The sequence below is a fragment of the Terrapene carolina genome, unplaced genomic scaffold, assembly GCF_002925995.2.
Source record: "Terrapene carolina triunguis isolate 2854851 unplaced genomic scaffold, T_m_triunguis-2.0 Scaffold96, whole genome shotgun sequence".
Taxonomy (NCBI): domain Eukaryota; kingdom Metazoa; phylum Chordata; order Testudines; family Emydidae; genus Terrapene; species Terrapene triunguis.
This window is the reverse complement of record NW_020664447.1, coordinates 18,195,166-18,209,946: the sequence shown is the minus strand read 5'-3', so window position 1 is coordinate 18,209,946 and position 14,781 is coordinate 18,195,166. Positions and strand designations below refer to the sequence as shown.

The window sequence follows — 14,781 nt, the reverse complement described above, 5'->3', positions numbered from 1 at the left end:
TTGGGGTGTTTAAAATACAAATATGGATCAAGGCCCAAATTTTGAAGCCTGGGCCAAATTGCAATGTTATCGCCCATTCAGTACAAGATAAACTTTGTAACCTTTTTCATATCCATGCTCTGTACCTTGACTGATTCAAATTAATTTCAGTGGTTTGGTCATTTCATTAGGCACTGCAGATTAAATGGCTTAGCATGCATGATAGGACTTGATCTAAGTATGAATAATGAATGAAATTGAAAACTACAGATACCATATATGGCTGCAATACTCCATGACGAATAATCATTAGAATTCTAGTTTGTTATATTTTCTCTTTCTCTGAATGTGCTATTTGTTTGAACTTTCTTCTGTCTTGTAGGAACAGGCTTCTTACATTTTGATCTTTTTAATACTGTAGCACAGTAAATACTGTGAGGGTAGGTAGTTAATTGATTTCTTTATTTTTACCTATGCTAGCCCAAGGAGTTCTAAGTAGACTCAGAACAACTCAGTCTGCTATCAATGACCTTTATGAAATGGCATTAGGAAATTCTGACTTCTGACTCCTCAGAGAACTGTTGTGATATCCAGCTTTGGATGTAGGGAATTGTGGCTGTCCCTGTGTTGTAAAAATGAAAAGACCAAAAATAAGGTAATATTCAAATATAAAGTAAATCATGCCCTGAGAACCATGCCTAAAAAGAAAATAAATAAAATATTACATTAAAAAAGCTATTCTGAGTGTTAATATTACCCATTTAAGCATGCAAGTCAGCAAATGTCAAAGTTAATGTTTCACACTCAACATTAACTGTGTCTCTTGTGAATAACAACACAGTTTTTAATAAGTTGTGACTAACTACTTCACATGTAATACAATTGGATATCACAGAGCTTTTTCTACAACTCTAGGGCTCCGTCCCAGAGGCCTGAAGGCATAGTGCTTACCTACAATAGATCCTTAAGATATGACTACACTGCAAAGAAAAACCTGCATCACTGAGTTTCAGAACCTGGGTCAATTGACTTGGGCTTGCGGAGTGTAACAGACTTGACTTGGTCTCATGGGACTTGAGCTGTGGGGATAACAATGACAGTGTAAATATTCCTGCTAGGGCTGCAGACTGGGGTCTGAGACCTCCTTTCTGGGTTTCAGAATCTAGGCTCCAGCCCAAGCCCAAATATCTGCACTGCCATTATTAGCCCCGCAGCTCAAGTCCCATGACCCAAGTCAATTGACCTGGGCTCTGAGGTTCAGTGTGGGGATGTGTTGGGTGGTTTTTTTTGTAGTGTAGACGTACCCTTAGAAAACAATGGGACTACACATTTTAGGAAGTACTATACCAAGTCATAAATGTTTGCAGGATCCAGACCCTTAAATAACTTAGTTGGAGTTACACGACTGCACAACAGTCAGGAGTAGGAATGTCTTAGCCAGTGACAGCCAGAAAATCCCTTATCATTATGGGAGAGGGGGAAGAAGCCCACTGGGTAACACTGTGGCACCTGACTTCCAACGCCCATGTGGGCTTTCTGCTTCTTCTCTCTCTGGTCCCTGGTCAGAGTGAAGGAGTGGGGAGAGCAAGAGGGAAGATATCTCAGATCTTTCCCAGTTACCCTCAGATTGGCACTATGCCATAAAAACAGAGTCTCCGGGTTTCTCCAACACCCACCCACACCAACGTTCCCAGGGACCCCCAGCCCCTCAGCAATTCCTCTTTCAGACTCGCCCATATCCAATGGCTTTGCCAGGACCTTTGGCTGTGCTAGCAAGCCTATAAGCCACGGCCTTCAGCTCCCTTCCCCAAGCCTCATTTGATTCTGACCTGTTTGAGAAATAGTTTCCTACCTGCCCAGCAGGTTCCTGGGGGCAGGGGGAAATCAATTACTTTGTTCTCAGCATTGAGAAAAGTCACATATGGAGCTGCACAAAATTTGTCAGGTGGGAATGGGTTACTCTTCTGGAAGGGGGGGGGGGGGGGGATTGGTTCATAGTCCTATCCAAGAATGCCACAGGTTGCTTTGCCTTCTTTACAGCTAGGACTGAGCAGGCTGCTACTTATGCAGGATATTTCTACGCTTTAAACGCTACAGCAGTGCAGCTGTACTGCTTCACTGTAGACACTATCTATGCCAACGGGAGGGTTTCTCCCTCGGTTTAGGTAATTCACCTCCCCAAGAGGCAGTAGCTAGGTCGACAGAAGAATTATAGTGAAGTCCAGGCCTCAGGCACCCGTCATGCCATAGGTGGCTATGACATGGCAGCTACCTGAATGAGGCTGCCAGGGTAACTCCTCTCCTGTCTCCCATCAACACTTCTGGGAGCACATCATCTAATGTCCAGGCTCCTATTCTCAGAAGGCTACTCCAGCAGCACCCGTAAGAGACAGAGAGCCAATGTGTTGCTGTGCTGAATGGGAGCCCTGAACAGCTGTTCTCCATGCCAGTGCCTGCTTACTTAGCCACAGTTGGGAGTTGAAGAGTCTGGAGTCCCCCTCCTCCAACAAATGCCATGATTACTCTCATCAGTCAATGAAGGAGTTGTATTGACGGATTTATATAAGGAGGAGAGAGAGAATGGAATAGTTGTTTGTTTTGTTCCCAGGGTCAGGGTGGAATGTATAAGGAACAGTATTTTACCCAGGGTGTGTCACATTTATCACCAACTGAGGTGGAATTTTTGTGTATGGATTTTGGTGGCGCATCACTGTTGTGGAAGAATGAAGGGAAGAGGTGATGCTGTTGGGATCTCATTGTGATATTTTGTCTAGACTGTGTATAACAGCCCTCATTCTTAGATTTTTAGATCATCCACTCTATTGTAAATAGTGTGGAATCCTTCCTCTCACACTTCTGTGTCCTGTATCACCTTCCCAAATCCAGCTCACCACACCCTTGCAGCTCCCCCACAGCTGGGCTTCTTCCCCTCCACCCTATAAGGACTGAGAGGGCTATCCGCTGTAGTGTTTAGGCTTTGAAAAGGTGAAGGGAAGTGGAAAGTGATAATCAGCTGCAAATGTGAATGAAGCAACACCAGAATGGAAAAACAGAATGGGCAAAAAGAACAGAAAAGAGATCCATTGTGATTCATGGTGGGGCAGTCCTCTGGGTCACTTGCATCAACTGAGACCTATAACATCAAATGACATTTGCTATTGTGGGCTGCTCCTTGGTACAAGAAGAAAATGAAAGGTAATTACCATCCTACCCTTTTTTTTTTTTAATCTGTAAAAAACCCTGTCTGCATACACATGTAGACACCAGAGCAGGGATTGAATTGAGGACCTTCTGCACCAAAAATATAGGTTTACCATTTGAGCTAAAGGACACCTCATTTAGCTGTAAGAAAGGAGTAGACTGTAGGACCAGCCACTAGAGGGAGATACAATCACATACACTAAACCAGAGGATTACAACTCCACGTAATTTACAGTTTAGATTGTTTGCATTGAAGAATTGGATACTAACGCAATTTGAAATGCAACTACTTATTTCTTTCTAATTGTCTTTTCCCTGTTTTTGAAGAAACAGCACTGCCCTGATTTTTTTTTTTTTTATATATATTTTTCTTCAAAAGTAGCTGCTTTTCCTGATACCATTAAAAGGGAGAGCTGGATAGTGGGTCAATGTATTTAATCTTGTCATTTATATTATAGTGGCTTAGGTTTGAATAGTGCTCCAAAGATTAATACTGGGCAAACGCCTTCCCTGCGCAGCTTACAATCTAAAGCAGAATTGGCAACGGGAGGCTGTATCAGTGTCTGAAATGTTTGCCTAATGTCCAGTACGGGAACCAGGATTTTGAATCAGGACAAGCACGTGCATTTTAAATTTTTTTTAAGATCCTCTGACCCCAAGAGAGCCCTGCAGAAATAGTGACAAATGGACTCATTTTAGTAAAGGCCCAGTGCTACTGTTAGTGTGACAATTATCAAAACTCCCACTAACTTTGGTTGTGCAGGATTAGACCTTAAATAAGCAACTGTGGCTATAAAGCATATAGAACATACCACTCATATCTGAGATCTAATCTAGTACAACAGTAAGCACCAAATCTCTTACAGGAGATGATGTGCTTGATACCCATTCTTCTAGCAAAGGAAAGATCTCTTTACTGTAGAATATCACCAGCACAGCTGTGGACTTTATAATAAAGTGTGGACCCAGGAGACCAGGCAAGCAGAAATATTCTTAGGCCTCAGCTGAAGTGACCAAAAATTGTTACTATGTGACGGCTGTTCCATGGCGTATGAGAAATGTGTCCCAGTTCTAGTCCCAGTGGAGAAGTATCCTGGAGAAGTATGTATTTCACAGAAACCACCTCCCCATGTTAGTGGCTTTCCCAGCGGAAAGGGTCAAGATTAAATTGGCATGGAGAATGAGCCCTCCATGGGGGAGCTGCTGCTTCCACTGCTACTGATATAAGTATATTGCATTTACCTGGTTTCTCAAACTAAGCTGTGAAATTCACTCATGAGATTTTATTAAAAGAAATTGCCTTTCTCACCTATCTCTTAGATGGCTATCTTCTTCTTCGCAACCCCAAACAATGATTGCTATTCCAGAGAATGCAAGGTATGGCTGGGGGCAGAGGAGTTATTCTATACTAGGGCTTGTCTCCCTCCCTCCGTCCCCCACCACACACACCCAAAGTCCATCTGTTTTGCGCAATCTAATTAGATGTAAAGTGAAGTGCACACTGGGTATGAGTTGATGTGAACCTGAAAGGAAATATTTGGATTGCATGTTGAGTATTTTGGCCTTGTGACAACAGGACCATGCTGAAAAAGCTCAGGACCTGAGCACATTCCTGAATGCCTTCGCTGAATTGTTGAAATGTATGTGAATCAAAACTTGGAATTTAAACCAGAGACAAAACCCAAGCTGACCTTGCTTGGCTGGTTATTTATTTCTTTATTTTTTAATTTAAAGGCAGGCTTTGTGGGCAGGGTGCATGTTCCACCCTTTGGCTAGAAAGATAAAATGCTGAGCTGATGGTTGGCAGTGGCAGGATGATGGGTGGTCAGGCAAGATTGATTGGTGACAAGAATTTGGCAAAAAGTGAGAGTCAAGCTTATGGTCCAGAATATTGTCAGAACAAAAAAGGCAAACCCAAATTATACTAAACTGAGAAGTTTCTGGTTAGCAGTGGTCCTTCAGTCAGTCGAGCAGCAATAATGATATTTAGTTTAGTCATATTTTAAGATGATTTCCTGGTTTTATCAACAGGCATATTTTGATCACATTTATCGTACTTTATAAGCAGTAGTAGAGATGTGCTGTTTACACACATCAAAGCTTTAATGTACTTTGTTCTTGTCTAACTAACCACATTGACTGGATGTTGCAGCACTGACACTTAGCAATTAGTAATACCCATGACACTGTGTAACTGAAGCCTAGAAGAGTAAATGTTTGTATTGCCTGATTGGAAACCTTGAGATGACCAATCTTTTGGATTCACTATCCTGTCTGGACTTTGATTTACTTGAGATGATGAATTTAATTTTATTACTGAGGCAAAAAAAGTCCTTGGAATGTCAGATTGTATGTTGAAGCCTAGAATATCCCTTAGGCTGTATATACTGTACTCACAATTTGAGAATTCTGCTCTCCTGGCTATCTGTTTTGAAATTTAGCAGCAAAGCTGAATAAGTATGAGAGTTGTCAGATGTGTAGCCATAAGCATGCTGTTGGTGCTCTGTATACATGCGCAAGTACAGAGTGCATACAAAAGTCAAGTGACTTGGCCTGCTAAGTAAGACTTTGGTTGATCTGTGGTATAACTTGATCCTGTTTTCTGTATGTGCACTTAGGGAAGGGGGAAAAATCACTTAGGCATCAGAAACATCTTAAAAATATTGAACTTGAAAGGATACGCTACACCATACAAAGTTTCAGGGGCACTTACAGGGGTGTAGTTGGCAAAACAAGAGAGCAATTCAAAGATCTAAATTGCCAAGGGAACTCAAAAACAGTTGAAACAGAAGAGAGCGGGGCACTTTTTTTCTTTTGCCTAGAAAGTGTACCATGTATTGTTTTGTTTCCATTTGTGCCATGCACTTTTAATACACTATTAAGGATGCCTGTGTAAACAACACCTGTGTAGTCGAGAGGCACAAGTGTGGAAAATTAATTGTATTTCCTTGTTGTTGAAAAGTAAAAATACTGAGATGAGTCCTGAGGGATAATCCACAGAAGGTAGATAAGCTCCTTATTATCAGTGCTTCATTGTCCAGTCTAATTGTTAACCTTGTTAAAGCGTGGCTGTTAAATTCTTCTGAGGAACTAATATTTACACATCTGCATAAAAAGTCAGTGTTTGGGGGCCTCTGGTTGTTATTACTGAAATGCCAGAAAAGTTCCTGAACTATGTCATTTAAACTTTTGTTCATTTAGATATTTAAAGAGTGTTTGACATTGAATGTGTTAGCACGGTACTTCTGATGCAGTAGTCTAATAAGGCAATTAATATATTGTCTTGTAAAGACAAGTAAAAAAATTAAACAATATTAGAAGCACTATGTGCAAGCATACTGGAGACACTCTATCACAAGGGAATAAGGAAACTTTCCCTGGGCTGATGGACACAGCGAGTGTTGTGGTTAGTCTGAGGCTGGCTGAATATGAAAGAACATCATCTTAGGTGTAAGAACCCATTGCCACACACCAATAGGTGATGACTGGGGACACTCTAACAGCAGCCATGGCACTGAACTAAAGGGTAGGTCAACCTTCACAGCATCGAAGAGGAACATATTTATGTAGTTGCTTATCAGGAGTTGTACGGGGAACATGAAGACCAAAATACATGTGAGAGAGAAAATCCTTCCTTAGGCTATTCTAGCATCCTGCATTTCTGCTTTGGAGGTACATCTGTTAGAGTCCCTTAGTCAACACAGTGGGTAAGGCTTAATGCTCTTCCTCGTCACTAAATATGCATATCACAATATATTATAATGTTATTAAATACAACCCCTTGACACTGGCTGACACAAATCCCAGCTGCTATTACCAGGTGCTTAAAAGTAGTGAATTGTGATGTATCAGGACAAGACTAGATCAATGTCAGTGGTAGCATAGGCATTCAATTTCTTCTTGCCCAGCTGAGCCTGTTGTGAAGGCAAGAGTATGAGAGAGCCTGCATTCCACTCCCTTGGACAGAGTGTTGTGAATTTGTTTCAGAGCCTTTCATCTGTACAGCCCAACGTACAGTCCAACCTGTTGTAAGTGACCAATGATGGCATGACAAATGCTTAACAGAGGTAGACAGGTACTTAATAATAAGGTGTAGGATTGGCCCCTAAATTATGATGGGAAGCAGTTACGGCCAGTAGTAAGTGTTTGCAGAGTTAGGCTCTTAATGGTATTTATGCTTCATAAGAACACTTCTGTAGGCCTGCCTTTCTTCTTAATTTCCCTAATATCTTTACATATGGGGGGAAGGGGTCTCATAGCCAGTTGGCTCCTCTGTTTCCTCTCCCCCGCAGCCAACCTATAGGAGACAGAGTAACCCACTTCCCCATTCCTCCATGCACAATATAGGAGATGGGGCCCTCTCCAGCTCCCCCATTTGGCCCCAGTTTGGAGTTAAGGCATCACTCCTTTTAGTCCAACCAAATTTCTCCCTAACTAGGGGAGGGGCACCCACATACTTAGATAGAATTTATGTATAATAGCATTCCAGCTGTAAAACTTTTAATTCTACAAGCTGTGCTACTTATTTGACAATGTTAAATAAAACTCCTGTCTATCTAATATTTAAGAAAACAAACCCATTATGCAATTTTTTTATAGAGCGAGGTGAGACTACATGATTTGTAGCTGTTATAAGATTTGAGTTCACATATTTTCTTTTTGCCACACTTTAGTTTTCCTTAAAAAAATAAAAAGTAGTAATAAAACCTGCACACATCATTATCAAAGGTGTTGAGCACCTGCAGCTCCATCGACTTATATTGGGTTTATAGATGCGCAGCGCTTCTGAAAGTCTGTCCATGAAAAGCTAGTATTTGTGCCAGTTGGCACAAGTACAGAATTATCTGAATGTATCTGATTGCTGCACATATATACAGAGGGTGAACTCCTGGCCTCATTGAAATCAACAGGAGTTTTTCCATTGACCGGGATTTCACCCAGAGTCTGCATATTAAGATTAGTTAGTGTATGTAGTGTGTATGCACAATATCATAATTTTCAACTAGTATCACATCTATTTTAGCTTAAAAAAAATCTTGGAAATTAGTTTATTTTATTTAAAAGGATTAGTTATATGCCAGATGATGATGACAAATGCAGACCTAAAAGCTACATTTTCAAAGTGTGTAACAGGTACACTCACAATAATGTTTCTGCATTTGAGATGCAAATCGGTCATTGCATGTGCAAACAAGTAGTTGCAATTAGCTGATTTGCATATGCAGATGTGAGTTTTTGCAACATGCCTGTAGTATGAACATTTAATGATATGGTCTTACATAATTAGAGTGGTATACTTTTTTCTATCTTTTTTTTTTCTTCTGTGATTGGCTATGAACAAAATTTGCTCTTCCATTTTAAGGATTTTATGAGTTTCTGACAAACAGAATGGAAGACCTGATGTAAGCTATGCTCTAGCAGTTCCGGAGGAACAGTTATAATTCTTTTAAGCCTCCTTGTTTATTAAATTTGGAGAAAAGAATTGTATCTTATCCCTGTAGACTCTGGAGAACTGAGAATAGCCTTGTCCCTAGATTTACTAGCTTAGCAACCTCTTTGTAAAACTCCCAACAGGGACTCTTCTGTTGTTCTTGAACAGGCCCAGTACAGACCTATATAGCTAAATCACATCTAGTGCAGGGTTTTTAATTTTTTTTTAACCTTCCTGTCTCATGTAATTGTAGTAATTGAGTCTGGCTGTACAGTCAGCTAGGTTTGTTATCAGAGACATTGTGACAGAAATTATACAAAAGTGAAAAGATGGAGCCAGTGCTGTCTGCATCATGATTTTTTCCCTCTAATCCATGGCTATATTATGAGTTTAAGGCTAGATTGGCTGTTCTTTCTTCTTGTGAGCAAAAATAGGCCCCAGTAAGAAAAATCAGTAATTGGCTTTGGTCCTTTTAAAACAGAGGAAGAGATCATAGGAGTTTGGATATAATTTTGGTGTTGTACCACTATTTCCTTAAGAGTGACAAAAGAATTGAGAGGATATAGGCATTTCAATTTACGAGTCACTAAGGTATGTTGAACTGCATGCCAAAGATATCAACTCTACCACTGTAGCTGTCATATATTTATTTGATTATAGCATTGTTAAATAGTTGTACAAATACATACAGATATAAAGCAAGAACAAAAATATCCTGTTTTCTTTGGACTTTATGAACTTCTTTGCATGTTATTTTCCAAACGGTTTTAAAAATCTAGTTCGAATGTTTAATGTATATGCATTATTTATAAGTTAGTTGTTATTCCAGAAGAAAATTAATTGATCTATGTATTATCTTCAATCTTTGTAGTAATGTGCCATGCAAAGTGTTGTTTTGGTATTGTTGGGAATTTTTTTTAGAGGATTGGGTATGAGATTATTGCATTTTTTTAAATTTACCAATTTGCAATTTATTTGCACTAAATAAATGCAAAATATTTTAACAATGTTTGTGTCTGTTGGGGGTATACTTTATTTGCTTTAGAGCATAAATGTTACACTCATTTAATTCAGTAAGAAGTTTAAAAAATATTTGACTTAAATTTTAAAAAGTCTCAGATCATGATTCATAATATCAATAATGAAAAATATATTGAGGGTATTTTTTAAAAGAACGGAACATTTGGGATGAGGTGTCATCTGAGATGTTTCAGTTGTTCATTTCTCAAACTGCCTATATAAAGATGTGTTGCACTTACAGTCAGCAACTCCATTCATTCACTTTTTTAAGCTATTAAGAAGAAATGCTCTCCTTTTTTAAGGCAGAAAATGTCTTTTAACTATGTTACAATGAAGTAATAAATTTGTTCTGTAAGTTATTGATCTGTAAAGCTGGTTTCTAGATAAACATTCAGAGTATCTATGTCCTGAGGTTTTAAGTCCTGTTGTTCTTTACACCCCAGAACTATATAGATACTTTGAATTGTTTATCTAGAAACTAGCTTTGCAGATCAATAACTTACAAATGAATTTTTTGCCCAATTATAGCATAGTTGAGAATGTTAAAAAACACAATTAAAGTAATGAGATCATGTATATAAAAATCTCAGTGAATATGTTTAAGGTTTATATTCTCATGCTATTCAAATACAGAGTATATGATGTTTTTGTTCATTTGTCCTGCTATATGATTATATCGTTTGTCAGCATATATATATACAACTGTATAGGGTGTATGTGTACAAAATACACCTACACACGGCATATTAGTTAGGGGGTTCTGTCAACAGCAATGCTGTTCCAGGGGGCAGGAGTTCCAAAAGAGAAGGTATTCTTTTCCTACTTCGACTTCATACTGTCCTGGGCTGACCCCAGTGAGAACACTCATATCCCATTAAGACCATAGCTGGATTATTGAAAGAAGAGGTGGTGAGATTCGTCCTCACCCTGCCATCATTTCCACAGCAGATTGTCATTTTAGGATGAAATCACAAGTCAGGCTGGTATTTTCATGCCTGCACGGAATCAGGGATCTCTAGACTGTTCCTATAAACCTCCAGTATAAAGCAGAAGGGATGCTTTTAGTACTTGTACTATACATACCCTGTTCCTAGTTGCACAGCAAGTTTCCTATATTAGATTCTCTGTAGTGATCTAGAAAACAATTGGGAAATGAAAACTAAATTGGATTGCTTCTCCCCCCTCCCCCCCCCATCATGACTAGGGTGGAGAAAGTAAATAAGGAAGTATTATTTACTCCTTCTCATAACACAAGAACTAGGGATCACCAAATGAAATTAATAGGCAGCAGGTTTAAAACAAACAAAAGGAAGTATTTCTTCACACAGCGCACAGTCAACCTGTGGAACTCTGCCAGAGGATGTTGTGAAGGCCAAGACTATAACAGGGTTCAAAAAACAACTAGATACATTCATGGAGAATAGGTCCATCAATGGCTATTAGCCAGGATGAGCAGGGATGGTGTCCCTAGCCTCTGTTTGCTAGAAGCTGGGAATAAGCAACAGGGAATGGATCACTTGAAATCCTTTCTATGTTCTGTTCATTCCCTCTGGGGCACCTAGCATTGGCCACTGTTGGAAGACAGGATACTGGGCTAGATGGACCTTTGGTCTGACCCAGTATAGTCATTCTTATGACAAAACTAGATGCAAAAGAATTTCTGTTTGCCTTGTTGGCCATGCAGAAGTCCACAAAATACAGACTTATTTCATGTTATTTAATGGTCCAACATAATACATTTCAGACGGATCTCTGTTTTGTTTTATTGGACTGGACCCACTTCAGGACAAGGATGTTATAATATATGGAGATATACCTATCTCATAGAACTGGAAGGGACCCTGAAAGGTCATTGAGTCCAGCCCCCTGCCTTCACTAGCAGGACCAAGTACTGATTTTGCCCCAGATCCCTAGGTGGCTCCCTCAAGGATTGAACTCTCAAACCCTGGGTTTAGCAGGCCAATGCTCAAACCACTGAGCTATCCCCCCATCCCCTGTCTTATTCATTTGTAAAGCTCCATATGCACACACAGTCCTTCATAAATATTTAATAATAATAATAAACCACTGAAATGCAGCCACCTCTCCGGTTGAGGAGGGTAGTTACGGACAGACAGCACAGTGCACAAAAGTGGAAGAGCAGCCACTTTTGGCCAGTGGTGCAAATCCCCTTTTTCACACAGAGTGCTATGAGATCTTTAATGTAAATGTACAGCAGATAGGACCTTGGGTGCAATCCTGATCCTACTGAAATCAGTGGGAGTTTTGTGAATAACTTCAGTGTCTCCAGGATTTCACCCCCAATGTTTTAAACAACACAAAATAGCTGGGGAATGAGTAAAGAGAGCTGAAATCACAAGTCATTTAGGAATGATGCATGTGCGTTTTTAATGAAAATTGTATTCCTCCTTCTTCATATTTGTCTCATTTTGCCTGGGGGTGGAAAAGAGAAGGGGGAGGGGGCACTGAGTTCAGGGCCAGAACTCAGCAAAATGACTCTGGAGTAACTGAGAGCAAAGCTTGCTCTGTCTCTGAGTACTAGGTATAAAATGGATATATGAACACCACCAAAAGTGTGGAAGTGCTTACAAATTGTTTTACTGAACATTTGATATCGTGTTTTGTTTTTTAAAGGTACATGACTGATGGTGGTTTGGGCCTGTACACTCGTAGACTGAATCGGCTACCAGATGGGATGGCTGCAGTGCGGGAGACACTGCAGCGTAACACCTCACTGGGACTAGGAGATGCTGACAGGTATGCTAGTGTCAAGCAAATGCATGTTTAGATTGTGCCTTTTTACAGTGTCATAATTTGCAGCTGCTAATGCATGTTGAAATTCAGGTAAACAGCTGTGTAGTGGGATTTCAGTAGTTGACTATCTGGTTGTAAGGGCTCTAATACTGTGTACCACTTAATGTGTTAGGACAAGGGCACAGACACAGCAGAAATCCTTTAAAATATGGTCCTCTGATTGTAATGTGGGTTTCTCAAGTGGGTTTTTGTGAGCTGGAAAGAACAAAAGCATATTTTAAAAATTCTACTTTTAATACATTGGACTTGAAAAAGAAAGGCACAATTCTCTTCTCACCTTCATTGACGAAACTTCATTAACTTGAATGAGGAGAATCAAGCCCAGAGACTGGTATGAGGGCTTTGTCAGGTTATTAAAAGGAACACGATTAACTGGAGAGAAGAGAATTTAGGGAGGTTGATCCAAAAGGAAGCTTCTGCAGAAGATATGTGACATGTACATAGCTAGGGTTGTGACGAATAGAAAAAGCTGAGTACTTTTGCTTTGTAACCGGATTTGATTAGGACTTCCTATCCCCTCCCAACCATCGTGCTTGATGAATTTAACGTAAGCAGTTGATGTATTGGTTGAACCTAGCCTTTGCACTGAGAACATTTGCAGAAGGGCCCATGCATGGCCTCTACATTTCCATAAAGTGCCCCTAAGTAGTAGATTTTGAGCTTCACTTTTTAATCAGATTTTGAAGTTAGCAAATGTTTTTTTCACCTTTCCTGGAACATATTGTAATAGACTTCATTTGCTGTGGTTGAGATCTTCTGGTTGGTGACAACTAGATTAAAAAGGGTATAATAGTATAGGAGAATCTAGTATAGGAGAATCTAGGTGTGGTTTTTGAGGAGATAAGATCTGGATTACCTCCCCCTCTGATGTTTACAGCATCTGTCACACTTTCATTTGGTATGAAAATCTTCCTGAGTTCTATGTGCTAAGTCACTTGCCTGAAATCCAGCCTGCCTGTGTGTGGTTTTCTTATTTCTTACAAGAGCTTTTTATTTCAGCTTTAAATAAATTCCAGTTAGAGGAATCATGTCACATTGCAAAAGAAAAGGCAATTACTTGCTAGTAGCAACTTGTTACAGAGAAACCAAAGAACACATTTGGTGAAAGAGCTTTCATCATCCTCATAATTAGAAACTAAGGAGAATGGGAGAGAGAAAGAGGGTTGTTATGAAAATAAATCTTATAACTTGAGTTGGAAGAAGAAACCATACAAGTACTGAAGGCTGGGTCCATGTTGCTGACTCAGGAGCAAAACAGGATCATGAGCACTAGATAGATTCCACTTCGTCCCAGATACTGTGGCTTTATTATTAATAGTTTGGTTAAATCCTTTCTCATTAGAATACAGTAGTTGTATTTATCTATTTGTCTTAAACAGAAGTTTGGTGCATTCTGCTATAGGCTAAGGCCCAGAGTTTAAAGGTATTTAGGTGTCGCTGTGCTCAGTATTGCAATGCCTAGCATACCTAGGAGCCTAAATCTCAATATCAAAAGGGATTTAGGCACTTAGGAGCCAGAATCCCATGGACAGTTGATGGGAGCTAGGGTCCTACATATCTAAATCCCTTCTAAAAATGAGATTAAAGCTTCTAAATCAGTTACGTGTTTCAACATTGAGCTCAGCAACGCGTAAATATCTTGAAAAATTTGAGTCTGTGATTTGAAAAAAGCTCCTATTCAGTCATTGAGCATTTAAAACATGAGATTAAAACCAAGGGCTCGTCACATGGGCCTTTGCTGCATGGCAACCAGGATGTGACCGTGCACTAGCCTGCTGCTCATTAATGTCCCATGTGGACACTGCACAGCACACTGGAAGGTCCATAGTGCACTTTGACATATTGCTGTTTGAAACGGGAGTTTGTCAAAGTACATTACTGTACTTTCAGCGTGCTGTAGCAGTGACCACATGGGATGTTACTGTGAGGCAAGCTAAAGCACTATAGATTCACACCCAGATGTGTGATGTTGTAATGTTTTGTGTAGACAAATCCTAAATTTTAATTCATTTCTCAACTGAACTTTTACTCTAATGAAGGGTAATCTAATAAAATGATATAACAAAGGGTTAGAGTCTACTCCATCTATGAACAGAGGTTAACGATTGTTCAGTTCTGCTCAAGTAGTTTACCTAGAAAATATGTATGAAGATTAAATTTAGCTCACCATAAATAGCTGTAAACTGAATACAATGAGAAAACCCAGTGTGAAAATATAGCAAATCACACCTAAATGGTTATTTAGTTAAAGAATTCCCAAAGGAGTTTTTGCAATTTGCTTACCTGTTTTACTTACTAGTGTTATCTCATGAATTGTAGATGGCTAGTAGAGAAGC

At 39.6% G+C, this 14,781-nt stretch overlaps 1 protein-coding gene across 1 annotated transcript in view; it reads left to right on the top strand.

Annotated features, from left to right (window-relative positions):
* Window positions 1–14,781, top strand: part of NAV2 (neuron navigator 2) — a 231,203-nt gene that overhangs the window by 111,730 nt on the left and 104,692 nt on the right. Inside the window, exon 11 of the mRNA XM_029911548.1 lies at window positions 12,266–12,388. Coding sequence (XP_029767408.1) covers window positions 12,266–12,388 — 123 coding nt within the window. The remainder of the gene's footprint in view (window positions 1–12,265; window positions 12,389–14,781) is intronic.